The sequence below is a fragment of the Nilaparvata lugens genome, chromosome 4 (assembly GCF_014356525.2).
Source record: "Nilaparvata lugens isolate BPH chromosome 4, ASM1435652v1, whole genome shotgun sequence".
Taxonomy (NCBI): domain Eukaryota; kingdom Metazoa; phylum Arthropoda; class Insecta; order Hemiptera; family Delphacidae; genus Nilaparvata; species Nilaparvata lugens.
Window position 1 is genome coordinate 30,583,349 of NC_052507.1, and position 24,856 is coordinate 30,608,204.

The following is a 24,856-nucleotide window of genomic DNA, read 5'->3' on the forward strand; positions in this document are numbered from 1 at the left end:
AACCCAATAAATACAACTCACAAAAGTAGTGTGCTTGTATTGGCCAGCGCTTTATTAGTTCAACAATGGATCAACATCTGTCGATCAACATAGGCCTGGCCAGTAAACATTGGCCGACCGCTCTTTTCCCATTCACTCCGGGTTACCAATCCTAATCGTGTTGTAGCCTTTGTAATCTCATACAACAGGAGCTATTTCCACCACCAATTCAAAAAGTTTAACTTTTTGAAGCCAAGAGCTGGCAGGTGCAAGTGCCCTGCTTGGGTTTTTTACAGTAGTTGCACAAAACTAATCCGGTGACAACCAGAAAGAGAAAAACAAATGAAACCTGTCTTTTCCGTTTTTCTAAAACAGTACGTACAGTGGAGTATTGCATTTTCAGAAAAAGAGCATAGATTTTGAATAGAACACATAGTGTGATTAGTCTGAAAAAAATTAAAGAGTGAAGAGTTGTTTAGGCTACCTGCTTACACATGTAAAAGTAGGCTACTTCAATTGTTCAATATTTTGGATTAAAGTATATCATTATTCCTTGAAATCCTATTTATATGTACTATTTTATATCATCATTTCTCAAGGGCTGATAGCCACACAAGTTGGATAGATAAATCCCACTTCACGTTGTGCTGAGAAGAAAAATATTTTCCAGAGAGAACCCCGAATCGAACTTTAATGAGCCCCTCATTCCTTTCAATCAACATGCAAATCTCACTTTCATCTTCACTGTTTCTTTCTTGCATGAGCCTCACTCTACTTACATCGAATAAAGGATTCAATGCTCTCTAGCTTGGTGACCGATTCCATCTCCTCAAGACTACAGCTTCCCTCCAGTCAGCAAAAATATCAACGCAAAAACTGTTTTCAAAACAGAGAAACGATGATTTATTCATAGATTCGGTACCTAGGACAGTTTTCGTCGTCTTCGTCGTTCCGTCCTCTTGCTCCACTTTCATACGTGACGTGTATCAGAGGAGTATAAGCAAACTGCAGTAATGCAACATCAGAATGCATTACATGGATAGCTTCTTCAGCTTTGCCCCTTATAGTTTTGCAATGCTCTCTGCTTCGAGTATAAAAGGACTCTGTTGCACATAGACTCAACACGAACTGTATTATTGCCAGTTGCCTTTGAAAATGCACCTCTGCGTGATACACAGTGTCATTATTTATAAATAGTGCGATTCTTTCACAACAGCTGCAATACGAATGAGAATTTTCCTTTTTGTAGTTTTCATCTCTCTTTTTCCAACATTATTGATTTCTCTGATGAGTACTTATCTCTTTAAAATTTTCTGACTTCTCAGCTTGCAATTCTTATTATCTCAATCTCAAAACAAATTATATTATGTGTTTCAAGAATATCAGGATGGAGTGTTGAACTTTGTATTCAGGATAGTACGCATTCCATTTAATATTCACCGAATATTACTTCTCATGCGAAGGCATTACTAAGTTATTACTAAAGTAATACTGTGTTACTTAATGTTCATCTTTTCAATCACCGTTATTTTTTCCTGAATTTCTCCATTCAATTCTGTTTCTGCCTTGAGTCTTGTGATCACCACTGCCATTCTCATGACGGCAAAGGGAGCGAGACTTATTTTTAACCTTAGTTATAGTTTTAATCCTGACAATATATACAATATATTTTTGAGCCCGCGGTTCTGTTTAGGGTAGTAAGGAGGTGAACATATTAAGAGTCCTCTCCCCTCCACCCTGTGCTGAGGGGGTAGGGGTGGTTCAAAAGGTACCTTCGTTTAGCTTTTTGCATATAACTCTGAAACCATACATCTTACAGACATGAGTATCATCTACAAAAGTTAAAAAAATAGATGCTTACAGAATTTCCAACAATATTCATCTCACAACTTCTCCTATATCTCCCATAGTTTTCTGGATATTCGCTCTTGAAGGTGTGACATTTTTGAAAAAAAAAACAAGTTTGCCTTCAGTTTGTTATTTTTGCTCATAAACTTTTAATAATCGATGGAAAAAATCCATGCTCATTATGAACTTATAGTCCATTATTGTATCTTCAATTTGATGTATAATTTCACTATTTCACGCATTCCCCCACGACTGTTGCAGCAGCTTTCGTGTTGGGTGTGAAATATTCAGTTTTGTAAAAATAGATCAATTGAGAAAGGAATTCAAAAGACAAATTTTGACTTTGCAGCTCTATTGAGACCAGTTGGAAGGCAAACATATCAAAAGTCCTGATCCCTCATCATCAGCTTTTCCATGTTTACAAGTTGAATTTTTCAATGTTTACACGCTAATATCTTGACAAAAATGCGTTTAGCCAACAAGAAGAACCATTCAAAATAGAAGCGTGATAATTTCTCCGAAATTGTTGTCCTGTGGAGCTTTGTGCCACATCCAACATTTCTGAGATATTCGCTCTTATGAGTATAAAATTATTGAAATAATAGGTTTTATAAAAATGTTTACTCTTCCAGGGCTTATAATTCTCTAACAATGCATTATAGTTCATCTTAGGTTTTGGAGAGCATTGAATTCTCTTCAATCTGATGCATGTCACTATTTTTCATATTTTCCTTCCATTGTTATAACAGCTTCAATGTGAAGGTGATTTTTTTCTATTAATTTAATCTAGATAAAAGTGTAGTATTATTGTACTTACAGTGCATCTCCACTTGTATTTTGGCGGACACTGGATTACTGATGTTGTTGTTGTTGGCCGTGCAGGTGTACTCCGAACCCAGGTCGTCGCGTGTCAGGTGTCTGACGATCAGCTGACTGTGTCGAGTGTCGAGAGTCGCTCTCACATCCATCGAGTCGACCAGAGCACCGCCTCGCCACCACTGCACAGTAGGTGCTGGCTTGCCTGCAACAAAATTCACTCCAGTTCATTCAAATCAAATTTATTTCCAATACTTATAGAAAACACGTACATTAATAAGTGAGAAACCAACAAATTCAAATTCATTCATTTGCCATAAAATAATACAGATTGATAAAATAAATATTCTAACTTACAAAATGGCACTACCGGCAAAGAAAACTTGTGCGCCGGCAGTAAATTCTAGTTCGAACAACTAGGTACAGAAAACATGTCAATAGGAAGAAAAAGAGCTTATTCAAACCACTAGAATAACTAAAATTATGGAAACCGTTCACATCTCAATACTTACAAACGATAAGACAAAGTAACAAAATCATAAGCAAGTGACAAACTCAAAAAGACCAATTCAAGGAAGCCATGACTATAATATCTTTTAAAATTTATTACATAAGAATGAAACACTACATAATGGATATAGACCATTTAAAATAAACATTTATCCTAATCCAATCCAGTATAAGATTCATTATGGATTCTATTAATAATGAAATCAGTTGGGACTTTATTTATAAACAAGTAACACTGATATTCAAACTGACGTCTACATACACTTATGCTGGTAAAGTCAATATCAAATTGTAATGGATTGGAGGGACGCAAATTATATGGATTATTAACAACAAATAAATAACAATAAAATAACTAAGTATAATGCATAATAAGTAATCAATTATCAATAACACAAAAATCAATAAATACATTCTCCAATATATCATGGGATTGATCCAATATATCATGAGAAGAGGAATTTCAACACCTTGGTTTTGAAAGAGTCAATCTTTTGAGAGTTGTAAAATTCAATAAAAATGTTGACACCTTGAAATGTCCCCTGTCTCTCTTGGAGCTCATATCTCTTTGTAATTTTTGGATCCTTAGAAGGGAATAATTTGGAAAATAGCTAAAAAATTAACAAAATTGAATCAGATTTGATTTTTGTTTAATTATTCATTGTGAATCCATCATCACCGACCAATAATTTGGCAAGATCATGCCAGTTATATTTGGCAAGATTTATTGATGCATTTCATGAATTGCGTCTGCATGAATCTGAATCATGATAGTGAGTGAGTGAGTGATTTAGTGCCGTCTCACTTCTATATATAGAAGACTAGCAGGGTACCCGTGCTTCGCTACGGGAATTGAAAGATAAAATTATTTTTGTGAAACATTTATAATCTAAATCCTACCATAATTCTTTAAATCGTTTTAGAGATTACGCCACAACTTGGCATGAAAATAATTGAGTCAAATCATTCGAATAATTAATTAATGTGTTGGAAGTGCTCTGTAGAAGAGTAGTCTTATTGCAGCGAATTTTGTAGAATATTGGGCGGGGCTTAAGAGCCGATCTCGACTTTATTCATTGGTAATTAATATTTCCCGTTGACAGTTATAAAATATATTAGCAGTGATCATGTTATTTTTGTTTTTGCTTGATGCAATTGAACATTAAATTCCAAATTAGGTTGATTCGGAATTTGATGACTCTGGTATCTGATCCATGGATCTCTTCCTTATTCTCGAATTTTCGGCATAGCTTGTCGCTTACTTTTCGTTTCACTCATCAAAAAGTGTAAAAGCAGCCAATCCACTGATTCTTTCTCCCATGGAAGTTCATCCATACATGAGAGTTCATTCATAATAGTTTAGTATACCATATTGTGGCTGATTTCTTATGTTCTAAACTTTACTATAATAAATATTAAAGTGGGATCATTTTAATGTGAATTCGCATGAATCTGAATAAAGTGTATTCAATCACTTTGATTATTGACTACCATTATATGATTTCTTTCTTTGATCTTAGCTTAAAACCAGAAGCTTAGGGATGAAAATTTGGATGTAAACTAACATGTAACTCAATTTAATTTATAAATTGACAACTTCAGTATTTACTTGTGATCTTTCAATATCAATAGATTTGTCTTGTGCCATGCAATGACATCACGAAAAGAAATAGGAGCAGCTGATGGAATATTATGGTTTTTTTCGATTTAGTTTTTAGTTGATAACATGAAAATATCAGGCCCAGTGGTACACAAAAGCCTGTTCTATCAGGATTAAATTCAGTGAGAATTAATCAGAGCAGGGTTTTCTTTTTAATAGAAGGCTTCTCTGATTGGTTCTCGTGGTATTAAGTCCGGATTATGAATTAACAGACGGTGCAACTGGCTCTCTCAAGGCCATGGCTGCGTACAAACATAGAGCAACATAGGAACCAATACAACAAATACTGAAAAAAATTATTCGCATTTTTATCAGCTCACAATGAACACCACATTCAACTACCATATGTTTGGAGAGACCGATTTTAAATTTCTTTTACTATCATCCGGTCACTTTCTGAATCTATTCTTCCGGATGTTCCATGAATACTGCATTGTTTTAAAATAAGATCGCCATAATTGGTAACTCAACTACAGCTATTATAATCTTTTTCATTTGCTCACACTCTCTCACGTTTTCAACAGACTATGGAAAACTTTTTTCTGATCAGCTGCTACTTGAGGGACCAATAATCCTTCTCAAGGAACTCCAGCGAGTTTTCCCAGAGTTGAGACCTGTTCCAAAATAATGTTTTTTTCGCAAATCCACTATATTCTTGATTTAATCAAAATCGTTAGAGCCGTTTTCGAGATCCGTCCGACATACATACATATCCACAAACACACATATTCAAACAGAAATTGCTTTCTTAGTATAATTGACTTCAATGATTATGATTTCATTCAAGGAGAGCCTATTTCACATAATAATAACAGCTGGCATCAAAAGCAAAAATGTCAAACATGATTGAAATTAAAACAGTAGCGATCATTAACATTATTATCTTCATCTGATCTCAAGTAACCAGATTATAGTAAGATTCACATCAATTTGTCAGAATTGTTTGAATGGGGAGCATTGATGCTATTAATGAGGAATACTGACAGTCAACGAACTGTTATGCATATTCTCCAATATTTTTATCGAAAGCTACCTTCATCTATTTTCTTTGGTAAAACAATCAATGTTTCAGAATAATTGATTCATGGGAAAAGCGCCTTACTTCTATGGAAGATATTTTTACATTGGGAAAAGCAACAACAGTTATTTGACCGTTTTAATAAATAGCCCCTTTCTTTCGCCCAAGTTGAATTTTGGCCGAATTTCTTCATTCTATGTAAACAGATTCCACAACGGACACTTCTGAAGTTTTAAAAATACCCTCAATATATCATACTGAATTATTAAAATCTCATCGAAATTGTTTAAGTAGTTTTCGCGATCTGTCGGATATACAAACAAAATTAGTCTTGATAGAATAGGATCAATTGATAGAAGCAGCACCCATCATAAAAGTTTGTTTTATGAAAAATAATAATCATCCACACTCCCAGGAATAGCTCTGATTGAAGCAGCAGTGCCCAATCAATTTGTTCTCGATGAATGCATTTCAATTAGTTCTTCAACTTGGTGCCAACCTAATGAAGTCATCTCAACTTAATGCCAACCTGACAAAATTATTAATTCAGTTGCCAGTTAACAACTGTATCGAAGAGGTACTCTCTCTAGATTATAGTTCTATGGTAACATATGATATGGAAATTTGAATTATAATTAAGACATTAGGAGAAGAAGAATATACATGCTGAAAGACGAACTTTAAACCATTAAAAACCACCCTTAGAGTTGAGATATCGCCAAAATATTTCTTAGTGAGCACCTAGGACGTATAAGGAATCTATATTCCAAGTTTTGTTGCAATCCATCCAGTAGTTTTCCAGAAATCGTGATCAGTGAGTCAGTGAGATAAGAATTTTATATCTCATCTCCCAATTAGCGGAATGACTTTAAATTTGGAACTTAAGGTCCTTACAATATAAGGATCCGACACGAACAATTTCGATCTAATTCAATTCAAGATGGCGGCTAAAATGGCAAGAATGTTGTCAAAAACAGGGTTTTCGCGATTTTCTCGAAAACGGCTCCAACGATTTTGATTAAAGTTATACCTGAAATAGTCATCGATAAGCTCTATCAACTGCCACAAGTCTCATATCTGGAAAAATATCAGGAGTTCCGCCCCATCTATGCAAAGTTTGATTTTAGATTCTTAATTATCAAGATTAAACACTAGGGAATATAAACAAATCCATAATGAGATAGATCGAAAGATAATGATCATCATCATGATAATATACTGTTATATATTTTGCTGTCAATATTCTTATTGTTCTATCTATATATCCAGGATAGTAGCATATCCATTAATAGATAGAATAATTCTCGGTTTCATTTTGGATTAGAATAGACTAGAAGGTAACCCGTCCTCCGCAAGGGTCTGTTTAAAGCATACATAATCGTAATTGCATAGATTTAGCTTAGTTTTCTTGTTCCATGCTGATATTGAAAGTATTAACATCATAACAACTACTGTAATAATTTACAATAGAAAAACGATGTAATTGGGCTGTTATCTTGAGTATAATTCATATCACAGAATGAATGAATTTGTTTCAAATATCAAAACTTTTTATTGATTATGATTAATTGATTAACAAACATGATATAGGCCTATAACCATCCTAATAAATAAGTAAATTAAGAATTATCATGCAAATCTCAAGTTAATCAGTTTAGTAGTACAGACGCGACGATGAGTCATTCGTGGATTTCCTATCCCCATACAAAGAACTGTAACATAATATTCCACTGCGTATAAAAATATTCAGTTCGGTCTCGATCTTGCACTTTCCCTCATGAGTCCCGCGTGCAAACCATAACACAACGGTAATCACTTTCAGGAAATTCTGACTTGTTGGGCTTTTATCGTTGCGTAAACTTCAAATCACAATTAAATTTTTTCCTATTTTCAAATTGGGATTAATTGATTAATAGCATTGAAAATAGGCCTATGACAATCCTTGATAAATTCAGTCTCTCCATGTAAAATTAGAAGTTACTCAGTTCAATAGTTCAGACGTGATGATTCTATCATTTGTGAATCTTCTTTAGCGTACATGTATAAGCCAATTCATTCCTCTATAATATTATATTATAGATTAGTGATTAATCAAAAGACAATTACATAACTTATAATAGAATCTGTTTCTAACGTATAAAATAATATTGCATGTTTATTGCATACTGACATTCAAAATAGTAGATTTATTCATAAGTGAAGTAGAATTTCATAATGGACTCTACAGAAATTCGACTGTATGAACCTGAATAAAGTATGACAAGTATAGCCACTTGAACTGTACGCACACCAAAATTGCTGGAGGTCGTCAAAGTGACACGTGACATGGGGGTCACCATTGGGGAGTGCAGTGACGAGACTTGGCCCAGAAAGGGGTACTGGCGGTGGTCGGTGGTGGTTTTACGCCATTTTTATGGTAATTTTCGACAGCAAGGTAACATTTCTCGGACGGAGCAGAAGATATAGAAGATTAAAGGGTCACCGTTGTGAGGTCACCTGACCCGGCATGAATATGCAATGGATGTAGTAGTGGTTGGTGGGAGGTGGTGCATGTATCCCCGTCGCCTTTATTACAGAATCAATATGGCGGCCGTGGCGGAAAGGCAGGCCGGTCGCCGTAGCACGTGATTTGAAAGAAAACAGAGGTTCGTACACTGGTACACTACACCTTTGTCGGTCGAAATTCAATCTTACTCTACACAATAACCACTACTGACCCCTTCCCCACCCATACACTCACACTCCAAAATCTACAACAACAAACCCCCTCCCCTGCCTACTCCACGGACGGACACACGTAGGTGTGCCTGCTTCTGTGAAAAACAGACTCGATTTCGCAGAGCGGGAACTTAACGAGCCCCCTTCACCACTCCCTACGACAGCCCCACACCCCCCACCATCATCCGAATAACAACAACGCCGGCATTAAACCTCGGCTGCGCTTTTTAAACGTGCATTATTTACACACAAACACATCAGCACGCACACACACGCACGGCTCTACGATTCGACCACCAGTGACGTCATCGTTCCAAACGACGATTTTCCTTCGCAGTTATTCCACCGCTGGACCCCTTCATGTTGTTTTATTCCCATCCTCTGCCGACCCAATTCACACATACTGCTAACTGACTTCTCTGAAACTTGTTAACCTTTTTTTATTCTGATGCGACATAGCGTGTAATATTTGAGTTTTGGAATCGTAATTTTTGCCAGTGGTGGCTTTTTAATGGTCTTAATATGCGGTAGAAGAGTAGCTCTGATTATAAAATTGGACAGCACTTACGACAAGCATTTTCATTCATTGCTACTTGACTTATACATGGTGCGGTGCCACACTTTAGACCAATGTGTCTCAAATTTAATTTAATGGGGAAATTGATAGGTATTAAATAATCAAATCAATCTCAACCATTTTCGATTTGTCTATCGGTAATGTTCTACTAGTTCTGTTAACAGTAGACCTCACGCAGTTTTCTCATCCACAAGTATCTGGTGTCACCTGTTCACCGGTTAATCCAGACATCTGTGTAATGCTTAATAATCAATCACTGATGACCTCCATTTGATGGTCACACTTGTTCATCACTAAATAGAATATTCGTTGGGGCATGACTTTTATTATTTATTAATGTTTATTATTTATTAATAATATTATAATTGAATATTCATTCACAAATCTGCATGAAATGTAAAATCCACCTGTCAGGTGATTGATTATGGATGAATCTATAGTCTATTTAATCCTATCTTCAGAGTAGAAGAGATAAATATAGTGATATCGGAGTATGGAGAAAATTCCTTTGCCTTTTATATTATCCTTGGAATGCAAAATTAAAAAAAAAACTTGTGTTTAAATCGACGCGCAGATAAAAAAGGAATATTCCTGCCAAATTTCATAGAATTCTATCAACGCATTTGGCCGTAAATACGTTACATACTGTAACGTTTGAAATCCGGATGGATAAATAAAAATTCCTATTTGAAGAAATTTATAGGTCCAAGTGGAATAATAGGCTAATATCGCCAAAGATGATGATGTTAAAGATTAGATAATATCAGGCATCATGGCTAAATTTTACAACAGCCGAATAGAAATGAAAATAAGTTTTGCTACCTATATAATATTATATAAAATATTATATAAAATATTGAAAATTTGAGGTTAGGCGTAAAACATCTACTGATCGGCGACCTAATGATCGACCGAGTCGCATAACGTAGAATCTGACCAAACACCTTGGCAGAAACTTATTGTAACAAAACAGTATGCAACTTGAGGAACTAAACGTTCCACGTGGCTAATTATTGTAATATAAGAAACAACCTATAATCTGTAAAAAATTACTTTGCATGTAAAAAGCATATTAAAAAACACAAACAAAAATAATTAAATGTATTAAGGAAGTAGGAGCTTACTAGGCGCATGAATACTATAATAATTTGCATGCACCAATCAAATGGTAGCGATTGATAGGTGGCAATAGTGAGCCGATTCAAATATATTTGTATATATTTCTACAAATGATAAGAATTTATGAGTTATTGTTGTACAGTTTATGTTTTGGATACGGCCCAAAGGCAAATAAATTATTAAAGATGTAACATAAGTAATAATTTAATATTTTGGTACGGTCTATTTGAGCCATGAATGGCGGAGGAACAGATTATTTAAATTTTATTTAAATTTGGAAATTGGAAATGAAAAATTGTAAATTAGAAAAGAGAACTTCACACTTGCCTGCCAACGACCACCATGAGATGTCACCAAAAATTATAGAGTGCAATATCTTACTATACCTTTAATAACTTAAAGTTAAATCGAATTTCTAAATTTTTCTCATAAGACTTTGTGATGCTAATGTAAAGCAAAAGTCATTTTAAATAATTTTTAACCCCTTGGAAGAGACGACTTCGGCTACAAATAATCCAGGATCATCAGTTTGGATTTGTTTGGAGTTTGGAGTTTGGATGGCCATCAGCAGCTCATAGAAAATTCCAGCACGTGAGTGAATAATATTCGAAATAGTGATAGGGCGCCCTCAGTGCTTTGGAATGAAATAAGAATCAAAGCTAGCTCGTCGAAAGGGTTTTATGAATTAAGAATTTGGTAAAAATACTTGTGCAAGTTTAAAGATAGTATAAAAGGTATTTTTATTAGATAGTAACGAGTCAATTCATATGTCCAAGGATACATCAATCAAAGAATACTAAGTTCTAGGCTGTTAATACAATATTCATATGATCATTAATTTCTACAATATAATTTGCGATAATATAATGTAGCTCTGATTCACTAGATGAATAATTGATCTATCTATTCCGTCAGGTGCCGAATCTCGCACCCTGAGATAAAAAATATTTATTATAAGAAATCTATTGGAAACCATAGAATTTAATATATATATATTTGGATTATTAGTTTGTCAATTTATCATGCTGATTTAAGAAATTTATATTCGAAATAGAATCGTCCAAGTCGTCAAGTATCAGCAAGTTGATATCGAAGCCACATGCAAATAAATGCATATGATCATAAAATGAAAGCACATGGTAGCGTTTCGTGCTATAGAACTTAAAGAATAATATTAACCTGTGATATTTTATTGATTTCGTTTCATGTTATATTATATATTTCTGTCGCTCTACATATTTTTGTTTTGACTTATTTTTTGAGATATTTGTTAATATATGTATCAAATTTTATATGGTGTATGATTCATTTTATTCCTCAATACTATAGGATATAAGTTATATATATATATTTTTTTTATAAATTATCAGTATTATTGTGAAAGCTCATGTCTGGGCCTATGAAGATTTTTAGTGAGATTATATCCTAGTAAAACCACGATCAGATTTTATAATTATTGAAATAATTCTCATGCTCTACCGATTGATGCCAAGCAGGAGGCTAATCGTTATTTAATTATAAAAAATAACGTGACAATACATACGAACACACGATGGAGAATCCGAGTTAAAACATAAACCTCACTGCGTTCGGTCAATCATACGAAATCATATTACAATATTAAAACACTATCAAAGAAAACTATGAAAGAAAACTATGACAGAATAACGTCATACATTATCTATCGCCTTTTATGAACGATATTCCAGGAAATATCTGCTATTATGTGATTCAACGCCGCCAATCGATGTAAGAAATAAATGTGAATCATAACAAAATAATAATCAAAGAGAACAGATTCATTGACCGAACGTAGAGAGGTCTATGTTTCAACTCGGATTTTCTTTTGTCTGTCTGTATGTAACGCGATTACGGCCGAACGCGTTGATAGAATTCGATGAGATTTGGCAGGAATATTCCTTTATCAACTGCGCGTCGATGTATACACAAGGTTTTTTGAAATTTTGCATTTTTTAAGGATAATATGGAAAGAAAAGGAATTCCTCCATACTCTGATATTACTATATACTACTTTGTATAATCTACTTTGATGAAAGGATCAATCAGACTATGTAATTATTCATAATCAATCAGCTGACAAGTGGGTTATTCATTGCATGCATTACAGAGATGTCTGGCCGTGTCTATTTCTATAAGGTAGGGTTTCAATATTTTTTATGATGCGTTTCCATCAGTATCAATATTCTCACATTTGAAAAACAAATTTGATATGTGATTGAAGATAAAATAAAAAATGATTAAATTAACTAAATACTACTGAAGAAATTTCAATATTTTAGTTTGAAAAAAATTTATTTTAAAATAGTTGGGAAATATTTTTATCAGGTGGACAGATTATCACGGAACAGGATAAATTTATCATATTGGTACAAATTTGAACGTGAACTGACTTTATTAACACGAGTGAGTTTTTGATCTTGGAGAAAACAAATAACAGTTTTTAAGAGTAAATCATGATTCATCTGTGAATTGTGATTCAACTGAATCAACTAGAACAGGGGACATCAGATACTTGTGGATGAGAAAACTGCGTGAGGTCTACTGTTCACAGAACTACTGGTATCTCTATTTTGAAAAATGATTCATTAATGTCTCACCAGCTTTGTAAAAGATTGATCATTTGGTAAAAACAGTTGCAATAAGCAGACGTTGAACTCCATTATGCTGTATCTGCATAATGATGGCGCGAAGTGATTTCATACTGTTGAAACTAAACCTTATGAGTTCCATTTTTCACTTTGAATACATGAAATATTCCACATAGAAAGTTCTTTTCAGATAGAATTTATACACTGTATCATTCAGATTCATTCTATGAAGTGGAAATGATTTAAACTTGATGGGAGTTGATAATTATATTAACTGACAAGCTACTCTATAGCCGGCCGTTTCAAAATGAGACCACATTCAAACAAATTTTAATAAAAAGGTGACTGGAATAAAATAATGCTCGGCTGGCTACGAGTGTTGAAGCGGCTCTAAGCATGAGATATACCATTTTTATTATTAAATAGCTGGAGATAAATTGATATTAATGACTGACACGCTGAGTATCTTTATTCTGGCCGAGAAAAGCATGCTTGACGGTGGTGCATACTGTAAATAAAAAGGAATGAAAAATAATGATGATGTTATAAATTCTATTCATTACGGTTTCGTTTGCGGCTAACGACAGTTCATGTTCAGCTGTGGAAAAATGTGATGGGACCCGGATAGCCAACATATCAACTCGCAAAAAACACACCGATTTCAGACAGCACTACATGTACATACCTCTATTATTGAATAAGAAATAATACCTTCCTCAGCAATAAAAAATCTGACATCATTACTCTCCCATTTTCTTTAAAACCTACACATCCAGGCTTCTCCACCGATGCCTTTTCAATTTATCTGCATAAATTAATAGAATAGCTACATAATAATTATTTCGGTATGCGATAATAATTCACATGAATAGTTCTATTTCGGATACTCCAAATCATCAGCGATTGCTATAGGCTCTCAATGAAATATCAGAAAAAACACCTGATCACGTGGCTAATTATTAGGTAGCATGAAATTAATATTAATGTATAGAATATTAGCTAGCATGTAAAGAGCTAACAAATAAACCAAATAAAAATAATTAAGTGTATTCAGGAAATAAGAGGTACCAGGCGCATGAATACCGAATAAAATTGCATGCACCAATAGTAAAACGGCAGTTAATAGGCGGCAACTGTAGGCCAATTCAAAAATATTTCTATATATTTATATAAATGTACTGGATTTTGTGTAAAACTTTGTATAGTCTATGTTATCGATATGGCTCGAAAGCAAAGAAATTATTAATCGTACAATCTAAGTAATATTTTGGTATTTTTTGTAAGATCTATTTGAACCTAAATGGCGGAGGACTAAGATATTCAAATTTTATGTTAATTTGAAAGTCGGAAATAAGATTTGTAAAATTGAGAAAGGAGAACCAGCACTCGCCAGCCAAATGCCACCATAAGAGGAGCCCAAATATTTTAGAGCGTAGTACCTTGCTAATGATTTTGTAAAAGTTAAAGTTAAATTAAATTATTAAATTTCTTAAAGGACTTCGTGATGCTATTATAAAGCAGAAGTCATTTTCATTTTTAAATAAATTTATAACCCTTGGAAGAGACGATTCCGGCTACCATATTCCCGGACCACATGGAGTTGGATCGACATCGGCGGCTTACAGGAAGATTTTCGACACGTGAGTGATAAATTTGAATTAGTGATGGGCGCCCTAGTGCTTCGAATTAATCTGATGATCAAAGCTAGCTCGCCGAAAGGGTTTTAATATAAATTAAGAAATAATAAGAGTAATACTTGCGCAAGTAAAATTAGTATTAAAGGTATTTTATTGAAAGAAAAAGATAGATCAATACAGTTCAGAAATTTCTATTGAATCAAGAAGTATAAAATCTAGGCTGCTAAAACATATGCATATGATATTTAATTTTTTGCAGTATAATTTGCGATAGTTTGTTATAGCTCTAATTCACTAGATGAATGGCTCTACCTATTCCGTCAGGTGCCGAATCTTGCACCCTGAGATAAAAATATATATCGATACAAAGAAATCTGCTAAGCACCAGAGATTTTAATATATATATATTTGGATTATTAGTGGCTAATTTATCAAGCTGATCTTAAAGCACATATTTTTAATTGAATTGTCCAAGTCGACAAGTATTAGCAAGCGCATATCGCAGCTACATGCAAAAGAATGCATATGATTTTAAGATAAAGGCACATGGTAATGATTCGTGCCATAAATCTAGAATATAAAATTTAGCCTGTGATATTTTACTGATTTCAATTATTGTTCTATTTTCATATTATATTTTTTATCGCTCTTTATATTTTTTTTGCCTCGATTTATTTTTCGCATTATTTGTTTAATATATGTATGAAACGTTTATGGTGTGCAAATTATTTTTTATTCCTCAACACTATAGTATAAGTATCATATTTATATATATTTATTTTTTATTGAATTACAAGAGTTATAGGAGAAGCCCATACCTAGGCCTATCAAGATTTTTGAGACTGAATCCTATTAAAAAACCACGACCTAATTATATAATTATATCAAATCTCATGCTTTACCGACTGATGCCAAGCAGGAGGCTACTCGTTATTTAAATATAAAGAATAACGTCAGACAGTTTTTAAGAGTAAATCATGATTCATCTGTGAATTGTGATTCAACTGAATCAACTAGAACAGGGGACATCAGATACTTGTGGATGAGAAAACTGCGTGAGGTCTACTGCTCACAGAACTACTGGTATCTCTATTTTGAAAAATGATCCATTAATGTCTCACCAGCTTTGTAAAAGATTGATCATTTGGTAAAAACAGTTGCAATAAGCAGACGTTGAACTCCATTATGCTGTATCTGCATAATGATGGCGCGAAGTGATTTCATACTGTTGAAACTAAACCTTATGAGTTCCATTTTTCACTTTGAATACATGAAATATTCCACATAGAAAGTTATTTTCAGATAGAATTCATACACTGTATCATTCAGATTCATTCTATGAAGTGGAAATGATTTAAACTTGATGGGAGTTGATAATTATATTAACTGACAAGCTACTCTATAGCCGGTCGTTTCAAAACGAGACCACATTCAAACAAATTTTAATAAAAAGGTGACTGGAATAAAATAATGCTCGGCTGGCTACGAGTGTTGAAGCGGCTCTAAGCATGAGATATACCATTTTTATTATTAAATAGCTGGAGATAAATTGATATTAATGACTGACACGCTGAGTATCTTTATTCTGGCCGAGAAAAGCATGCTTGACGGTGGTGCATACTGTAAATAAAAAGGAATGAAAAATAATGATGATGTTATAAATTCTATTCATTACGGTTTCGTTTGCGGCTAACGACAGTTCATGTTCAGCTGTGGAAAAATGTGATGGGACCCGGATAGCCAACATATCAACTCGCAAAAAACACACCGATTTCAGACAGCACTACATGTACATACCTCTATTATTGAATAAGAAATAATACCTTCCTCAGCAATAAAAAATCTGACATCATTACTCTCCCATTTTCTTTAAAACCTACACATCCAGGCTTCTCCACCGATGCCTTTTCAATTTATCTGCATAAATTAATAGAATAGCTACATAATAATTATTTCGGTATGCGATAATAATTCACATGAATAGTTCTATTTCGGATACTCCAAATCATCAGCGATTGCTATAGGCTCTCAATGAAATATCAGATAAATGAGCTGTGATTGAGTTAATTTCATGATCAATCAGTAATTATTCATTAATTCCACAACATGACATAGAATAACAGAGCAAGAATATGAATACAATGATTTGTGAAAAAATAATTATGAACAAACTAGGCATGAGAGTACATGTGGAATATACTGGGAATGCTCAGAATAGTGGTAATGAGTGATTTTATTTTTTATTTATTTATTCATATGCAAATACAATCTAGGTAAAAACAACAGGCATTTGCCCAAAACTGCTTTAAACCTTAATTTGGAATACAAAGTCAAAAGGTTATGTTACTTACGTAATGTAAATGATAACTTAATTCGCACACAATTTTGAGTACAAAAAATGTATCAACTACAATTTAAAAATTTATCAGATTAATCAATTTCCAAATATGAATTCAAACAAAAAGCTTCCTTCACAATTGTAAAAAATATTGAAAATTTCACTCAAATCCACTATTATACTCTTGTAAACCTCAATATCAATGCGACTCTCATGAGAGGATGTTGTATTGAATGAATAACGTTACAACTGAGAAAATGCTACACTGTTGAATAGTATTTGGAAAAAAGAGAATACCATAGGATATTAAATGTAGTTGGCATTGACAGAAAATCATAGAATTGGCTAGAATGAATAAAATTAATCGAATTGAATTTTGTGCTGTGTTGTCAATCCAAGAAGTATAGTATTTTTAAAATTTTTTTAAGCCTTAGAATTCATATTTATTCTATTCAGTTTCCAGTCAGTCTCACTCCACTCGACATAGAATATTCTCCTCGACACCCGATCAACCGATTTACTGACACTCTGCTTTTTGTATTTAAAAGCCCTCACATCATAAGCTTTTGAGACTCCAGCTCAACCTGATTACTGAAATCAAACATTTTCGAGTAAGAGATCTTGGATAAATTTGGAAAAAAGATCTTCTTCTTCACTTCAAGGATTAGGTTTGTTAAAGAACCTGTTCCGGCACCCATCTTTTCCTCGGTCTTCCCACGTCTCTTTTCCCAGTAGGTTTATAGCATTTAGCCTCCAAAGGTATTCGTCCAGGAGGCATTCTATTCAAATGACTGCACCAATTTATTCTGTTTTGAATGATTTTTCCATGTAAAGGTGTAACAGATAAAGCTCTTCTTATCTCCTCATTTCTGATTCTATCTGCTCTAGTGCAGCCAAACACACTTCTTAGAAACCTCATTTCTGCAGCTTGAATCTTGCTGTCTACTCTACGTGTGTGGATCCAATTCTCACTTCCGTAAAGCAGCGTTGGTACAGCGATGGTATTGAAGAATTTGATTCTAGTATCCTGCCTTGTTTTATTTTTGAGGTTTCTATGAATATTGCCACATATTCGTTGGAACTTTGATACTTTGTTATGAATATCTTTATCCGTATCATAGGTTACATCATTGCCAAGATAATTGAAATTTTTCACCTGTTCACCTGGAAAAAAGATTTGGATTGTTATTCTTCCATTCAACAGTACTGGAAATTATTTGTTAATGAATTCAAAAATTTGTTCATTTTCAAAGTGAATAAGATTTTACTATTCCAACTCTTACACAGTATATACACCGTGATTCAAAAAGAATACCACAAGTTTGAAAATTGATAACTCTGCAAAGAATAAACGGAGAGTAATGCACTATCTGTCTTCGATCTGAGGAAATATAAAGTGGGTCCATACACTTTATTTTTAATGTACACCCACAGAAAAAAATCGGAGGGGGTGAGCTCAGGGCTTCTTGGAGGCCAGTGATGAAGTGCTCTGTCTCGAGCTGCTTAGCAGCCGATCCATTGACTCGGGTAGTTTTCATTCAAATAGGTATGGACAGATGAGTGCCAATGGGACTAAATTAATAAGAAACTAAAAAAACTTCAGAGCTTCCTCAAATCGATAACAGATAGTGCTTTACTCTCCCTTTTATTCTTTGCAGAGTTATCAATTTTCAAAGTTGTTGTGGTATTCTTTTTGAATCACGGTGCATATCATGTTTTCAAACAGAAAATCATGCTTTAAAAATGAGAAATACCAAGCAGAATTCAAAAAATGCGAGGCACTCATGTGGGAGATGGAAGAAAAATATAATGAGAGGAGGAAAGCTCCAAAAAATATTCGTGCATTGTGGGTTTTGTTTGTTCATTGAATTGACTTTGTTTCTGATGAACCAAAGAAAAGGGGAGCTGCAAATTCTGACGACCCAACCTTGGACACAATTTCACAACACCAGAACAAAATAGCGGAAGAGAAAAAGGGGTTCGAAGAGATTAAATTTAATTTGGATGTCCTCTCGCAAGCAGTAATCTCATTCTCATCCCAGAGCAGCTTTAAAGCTACAAAAACAATAACAAAATGTTGCTTTGTTATCAATGATGAATATCCCCCGCATTTACGCACATATAAAAACAGTGAACGTGTTTCATCAGGAAAAACTGAACTCCGACCTGTGTAATGTTTTCAAGCAAGGCAGAATTACTCACGATTCGAAAACTTCTTTTCTTTCTTTTGATTTTCTAATCAAGGGACAATTCTCAAGTTTGAGATGAGAAGCTATTCACCCAGCGACTTGAAGCCCTACAAACAACAATGACTTCCATTCGTTGGTTTTTATTTTGGTTCTCATGGTAACCGCAAATCACAGGTAATCAATAGAGTTCTAAACAATTGTGGAAAAGTCCTTGAGTGAGCCTTGAAGAATGAACGGGTTGTGCCCTGAACAAAGACGATTAATAATTGAAGCTCTAATTAGAAAACTCTATCAAATAGTGAAGATATTGTTTTTCTTGTTATCTTTCCAGCAAAATCTTTGATAATAGAGTCGTAGAATAATGGAGCCATTCTATCTTATGAGCATCAGTAATACTTTTATCTCAATCAACACTAGGTTAATCTTGAATTTTCAATCCTATGCATTATTACTTTCAATACTTTCTTGAATTCTATAAATAATAATAATATTCTTCTGATACTAATTCAACATTTTATCGTAGATATCGAAGATTGATTCTATTTAACCTTTATTCTGAAATGTATCAAACAGACATCAATCTACACAAAAATATGGAGACCAATAGTCTAGAACTATCATAATATAGTTCCTACTAGTCTATAGAACCATCATCATCGTCATTGATTAATTAAAAATGATTGTGAAATTATCTATCTCAGATATAATATAAAAATATTCCTTATTGGAAGGGAATGTTGCAAAAGTACTCATAAATGGAACTGTAAATGGATTGAAATGAAAATGACTTATCCGAGTTGTGGACTAAACGATTCCAAAAGTTAAATTTTTTCAAGTTTGATACTGTTGCAGGTTATCTGTCTATCATGGCTATTTTCTGTCTCATATCCGATACAGTATTTTATTCTGGGGTAGCAGTTGTGAAGTTGTGCTCCTTGCCCTTGGAGGGCTACCTCTCATGATAGAGCGATGATATTGATATTTATAAGAGCAGTCGCTAAATTCCCTCTTTTGCGAATAAATTCACAAAAAATTAAGGCCGTCCGGCTCGCAAAATTACTGGGTTCAAACCTCAGCTCTAGCTCAGTGGTAGATACATGAATTTTATAAATACAAATAATCACCATAAGGTTCAATGACCGGTGATTGATAATTCTTACCGCTGCTTCTGTGAAGTTCTTGAAGAATACCAGTGAGGAAATTAAAAGAATATTTGATGACTGATTATCAGTAACCATGTACCACTAGAGAATGATCAGGACCAACTATAGTTGTTTCTAGTTGATTCTTAAAACGCTCGTCGTGAGTACAGGTATTCACCAATATATCCTTCCAAAATCCCTTAGAACTTACAACGCCAGTTCTTGAAGCTCTCTGGATCCTTATATGATATAACTGGAACCTTATTAATATAATTTTTTAATATACTTGTTCTGGCAGATAAAATGAATATCATCAAAGGATGATAAATATTGAGTGCTCTGAATAAGATTAATATTACTTGATTCAATAATTTTAAGTGCTGCTGAATATTTGTTGGTATTAAAACAGCTCAAACTGTATATCACGAGATGAGTTAGGATATAATAAAAAATTCTATGAGTTTGTATGCTGACATAAAACACAAAATATATTCCCATAAAAATGTGTGTATAAAAATATTCGATATATCTATAATTTACTTAAATAAATGTTTTCTAGAATCTGAATAATTATCACAGGTTTTGCCAATATTCACAATAGTGAGTTTCAAATTCATAAAGATATTATAGTTAATACTGATACTTAGACTTCCAATCAATACAAAATTCTGCCAATAAAAACCTGTTTGGTCTATAAGTTTGATATGATATACGTTGTTCAATTAACAAAATTATAATTAATAAATTATTATTCAAACATGAGATCTCAGGGATTTATATGAATTCGGGCCTTGCGTGGAAGTAAGCTTCCTACATATATCAAATAAATTTATAAAATGTTCTTATGAACTATGTGATATTATTCAACACGTGGTGACTTTTTATTTAATTTAAGTCAATTTGAATAGCGCTTTTTAAATAATTCCCCCACTTTACGCAGAAAATCTAAAACGAGCTCGCTTGACTTATCACTCACTTAACTGAAGTTCTTGACGGTCTCGTGGATTGAATTAATTATTTCCAATAATTAATTAGGTAGGCTTCTTTCGTCTCTGCTGGGCTAGCGCGTGATCCAGATTCTTATAAGTTTCTTTCCGAATTAAAGATATATTTATGGGGAATAGTTACAAATTACGAACTCTTTGATAGCACTGAGTTCACAGATAATTTAACATTTAATACAAATATTTCACATTAAAAAAGGGTTTGGCTTAATAGTTTTAAAATTTTAAAAAGAGGAAGAAAGAACCCTAGACTCTATGTGCATCCTCTCAGGTCGGGATCTTAAGCCAGAAGAAGGAAGTTTTCAGAAAAATTTGTCTCTTCCAAGAATAATTCTGTAAGCTACTCTCTGATTGGTCTTCAATTTAATAAACTCAATACAATTGGTTGCCTTGGGAATCAGGGCTTCCTCGACTTTATAATAGAAAAAATTAAATAAAAAAGAGTTTTTATACAAATATATGGAGTGTTTATCTTAAATTGATTTCATAAATAAATCATAACATGCGATTTTAATACATTTAGTTTTTTATATGAGTTTTGTATACTCTTGATTTATCATGCTTTTTTAGATTATAATAAATATTTATACAGAAATAATGGGTGTTCGTATTTCTACACATCGACTTCCTTTAGTATACATAATATATCCTTTGTGAGTAAATTTTATATAATTCAACCTGTTATACTGGTTGATCGAATAATCAGCTGATTCGTTCAGCATTGATTCTACTAATTATCGATTTATTCAAGATCGACTAATTCTTTTCAAAATGTAAACAAATAATTCTAACCTCAATGTTCATGCACTTTTATTTTTTATAATCCGCCAATAATAAGTAAGCCGCTTTATAATTTTTTGATCTTACCAATGGGTTCTCATAGTTATTGAATCACAATTATACATGTTTTCTTATCGTTTTTGATAATGCTATTACTCCTAATCGCTAATAATACTTGATTTAAGTTGATTTATCCTTTGACTAGGTCTAACCTTCTTTCAATTTTATAATTCTATTAAAATTCATTGGTTCATTTTAAAATATTTGGTGGTATTAAATTACCACGTGACACAGTGGAAAAACATATAATTCATATCAAAATATAAAAATATAAAATCATATTCAAATTATCATATTGATAAATTATTCGGAAGCGAAAGAAGGTGATCAAGGTGACTGAGGGCGCTGACTCCACGGTTCCAAATCAACTAATTTTCAAGAAACGCCAACTACCAACTACTCTAGCCCTCTATTTTCTGATGATATAAGGAATTTAGCTTAGAATTTTTACTCAACGTTATCAATGTCCAACACCCCCTTCCCGTATCTAATCCAGTAGTCTCTTCAGTATCAATCCATCAAAAAACAAACATACATTATTCTCCAAAACAAACATTCATCATTCGTTGATCAACTCTTAAAACCACCACAAACAAGTGCTTCGCTAGTCAGAGCATTTTTCGGCCCAATTGAACTTGAAAATTACCCGTTAGCTATTGTAGTGGAAGGATAACACGTGTGAACAGTGCGCCCTTTTCGCTTGCATGAAGTGTCCCCTCACGACGATAATTGCCCGCATTCAACAGATCTCTCTCCACAAAGAGCAATGAGAGCAGACACACACACGATAGTGGAGAATGATTACACCCCGAAAATGCGCGCCGCGTTTGAAACGATATGAGCCAGCGGCAGAGAAGCCCGCACCCACTAGCGCTAGTGCTCTACAAAATCTACTTGCGACAAAATTGACGATGACGCAACTGTACAAACCGCCATTGTGGCAAGCGCCATTAAGCTCCTTAACACAAATGAAGTAGCGCTGAATACGATGCCGCAAAAGCACGCACAGCCAAGCTGTAACGAGGACTTATTCCTGATGCATTGTTCCTACATCCGTCTATACAAATCACGTTCTCGTTTGGCCTGTCTGTGTGTGCGCATATAGGCACAAGTAGACATACCACACACACAAGCTCACCAGCGATTGTCTTTTATACGGCATCCTCCAATCTCACATCAAAGCTGCACAATTGACAAATCTCTTTGGTTCGAGTCAGTGACATTCCCTATGTGCAAATCGGCTGGAAACAAGCGGCATCGTTGCCTCAGATACAATAATAATAATATTAAGTGTGTCATAGCAGGTGAGTTAAGTAGGTATAGTTTATAGTTGATCGAGCGAAGTGAGGTCTAAAGGTGCGACAGATTTTCGCGCCGCGAACATGAGCAATTCACTTTTAATCAGCTGATGCCAAGCTTTTTATATCTGTATCTTACCGTTTTTTATAAAATACAGATATAGTCAGCTGATTAAAAGTGAATTGCTCATGTTCGCGGCGCGTATATCTGTACGCACCTTAAGATTCAAGTCGACGGTTTGGCATTTCTCTTAATGTTTAAATGTTTGAATATTTGAATGTTTGAATGTTTGAATGTTGAATGTTTGAATGTTGAATGTTGAATGTTTGAATGTTTGAATGTTTGAATGTTTGAATGTTTGATGTTTGAATGTTTGAATGTTTGAATGTTTGAATGTTTGAATGTTTGAATGTTTGAATGTTTGAATGTTTGAATGTTTTAATGTTTAAATGTTTATATGTTGCGCATTTACGGCGAAACGAGGTAATAGATTTTCATGAAATTTGACAGGTATGTTCCTTTTTCAATTAAGCGTCGACAATTAATTATACAAGGTTTTTGGAAATTTTGCATTTCATGGATAATATAAAAGGAAAAAGGAGCTTCCTTCATACGCCAATATTAGAGTAAAAATCAGACTATAGAATTATTCATCATAAATCAGCTGACAAGTGATTAAACAGATGTGTGGAGAAGCTAGTCTATTGATGTATTTCCATATGGTCTATAGTTCCAATCAGGTACTTGTGGATGAGAATACTGCCTGAGGTCTACTGTTCACAGAACTACTAGTCGTAACAGTAGAGTTCCATGTGACAGTAAAGCCAGTTTACACATACATCGATTTTTAAACGTACGACTATTTTTTGCCGTTCTTATAAATTTAATTAGATTAAACAGATGATGTTTATCAAGTTCCGTTCAATTTAATACAATTTATTAGGACGGCAAAAAGTAGCACAACCAAAAAATCTGGAGTGGCGCAAACACACAACTTTCCTTGCCGTTATAAAAATTTATCACGCTAGTGTACACGCGCATCTCGAGTCTACTATTCAAAGATCCAAGCCAGCTGGTGACAGGACAATAACGCTGGAGACAAACGAGGTCTGCTATCTCATCATAGTAAATGATTTAATAGAATCAACAGTTGCCAACAGTTTGCAATTGAAATAATAACATTTTCTCGAATTTCGAGCTTATTTTCAATTTTAGGTGAAAATGTTACTGAAAATGAATTGTAGAGATTTTCATGATAAATCTTTTCCACTAGTAATTTTTTGTTTAAATTGTATCTGAAGCCTGATAATTGGGAGTCTGAAATCAAACTTTGCATAGATGGGGCGGAGCTCCTGGAATTTTATAGACGGGACTTGTGGCAGTTGATAGAGCTTATCAATGACAATTTTAGGTATAAATTTGATCAAAATCGATGGAGCCGATTTCGGAAAAATCGCGAAAAACCCTGTTCTTGACAACATTTTTGCCATTTTAGCCGCCATCTTGAATTGAATTAGATCGAAATTGTTCGTGTCGGATCCTTATATTGTAAG

General features: G+C 33.8%; 1 protein-coding gene across 1 annotated transcript in view; it reads right to left on the minus strand.

The window, feature by feature from the left end:
• LOC111051551 (nephrin) overlaps positions 1-24,856 on the minus strand; it is an 807,626-nt gene that overhangs the window by 68,194 nt on the left and 714,576 nt on the right. Inside the window, exon 5 of the mRNA XM_039427333.1 lies at positions 2,645-2,848. Within this exon, the coding sequence (XP_039283267.1) occupies positions 2,645-2,848 (204 nt within the window). The remainder of the gene's footprint in view (positions 1-2,644; positions 2,849-24,856) is intronic.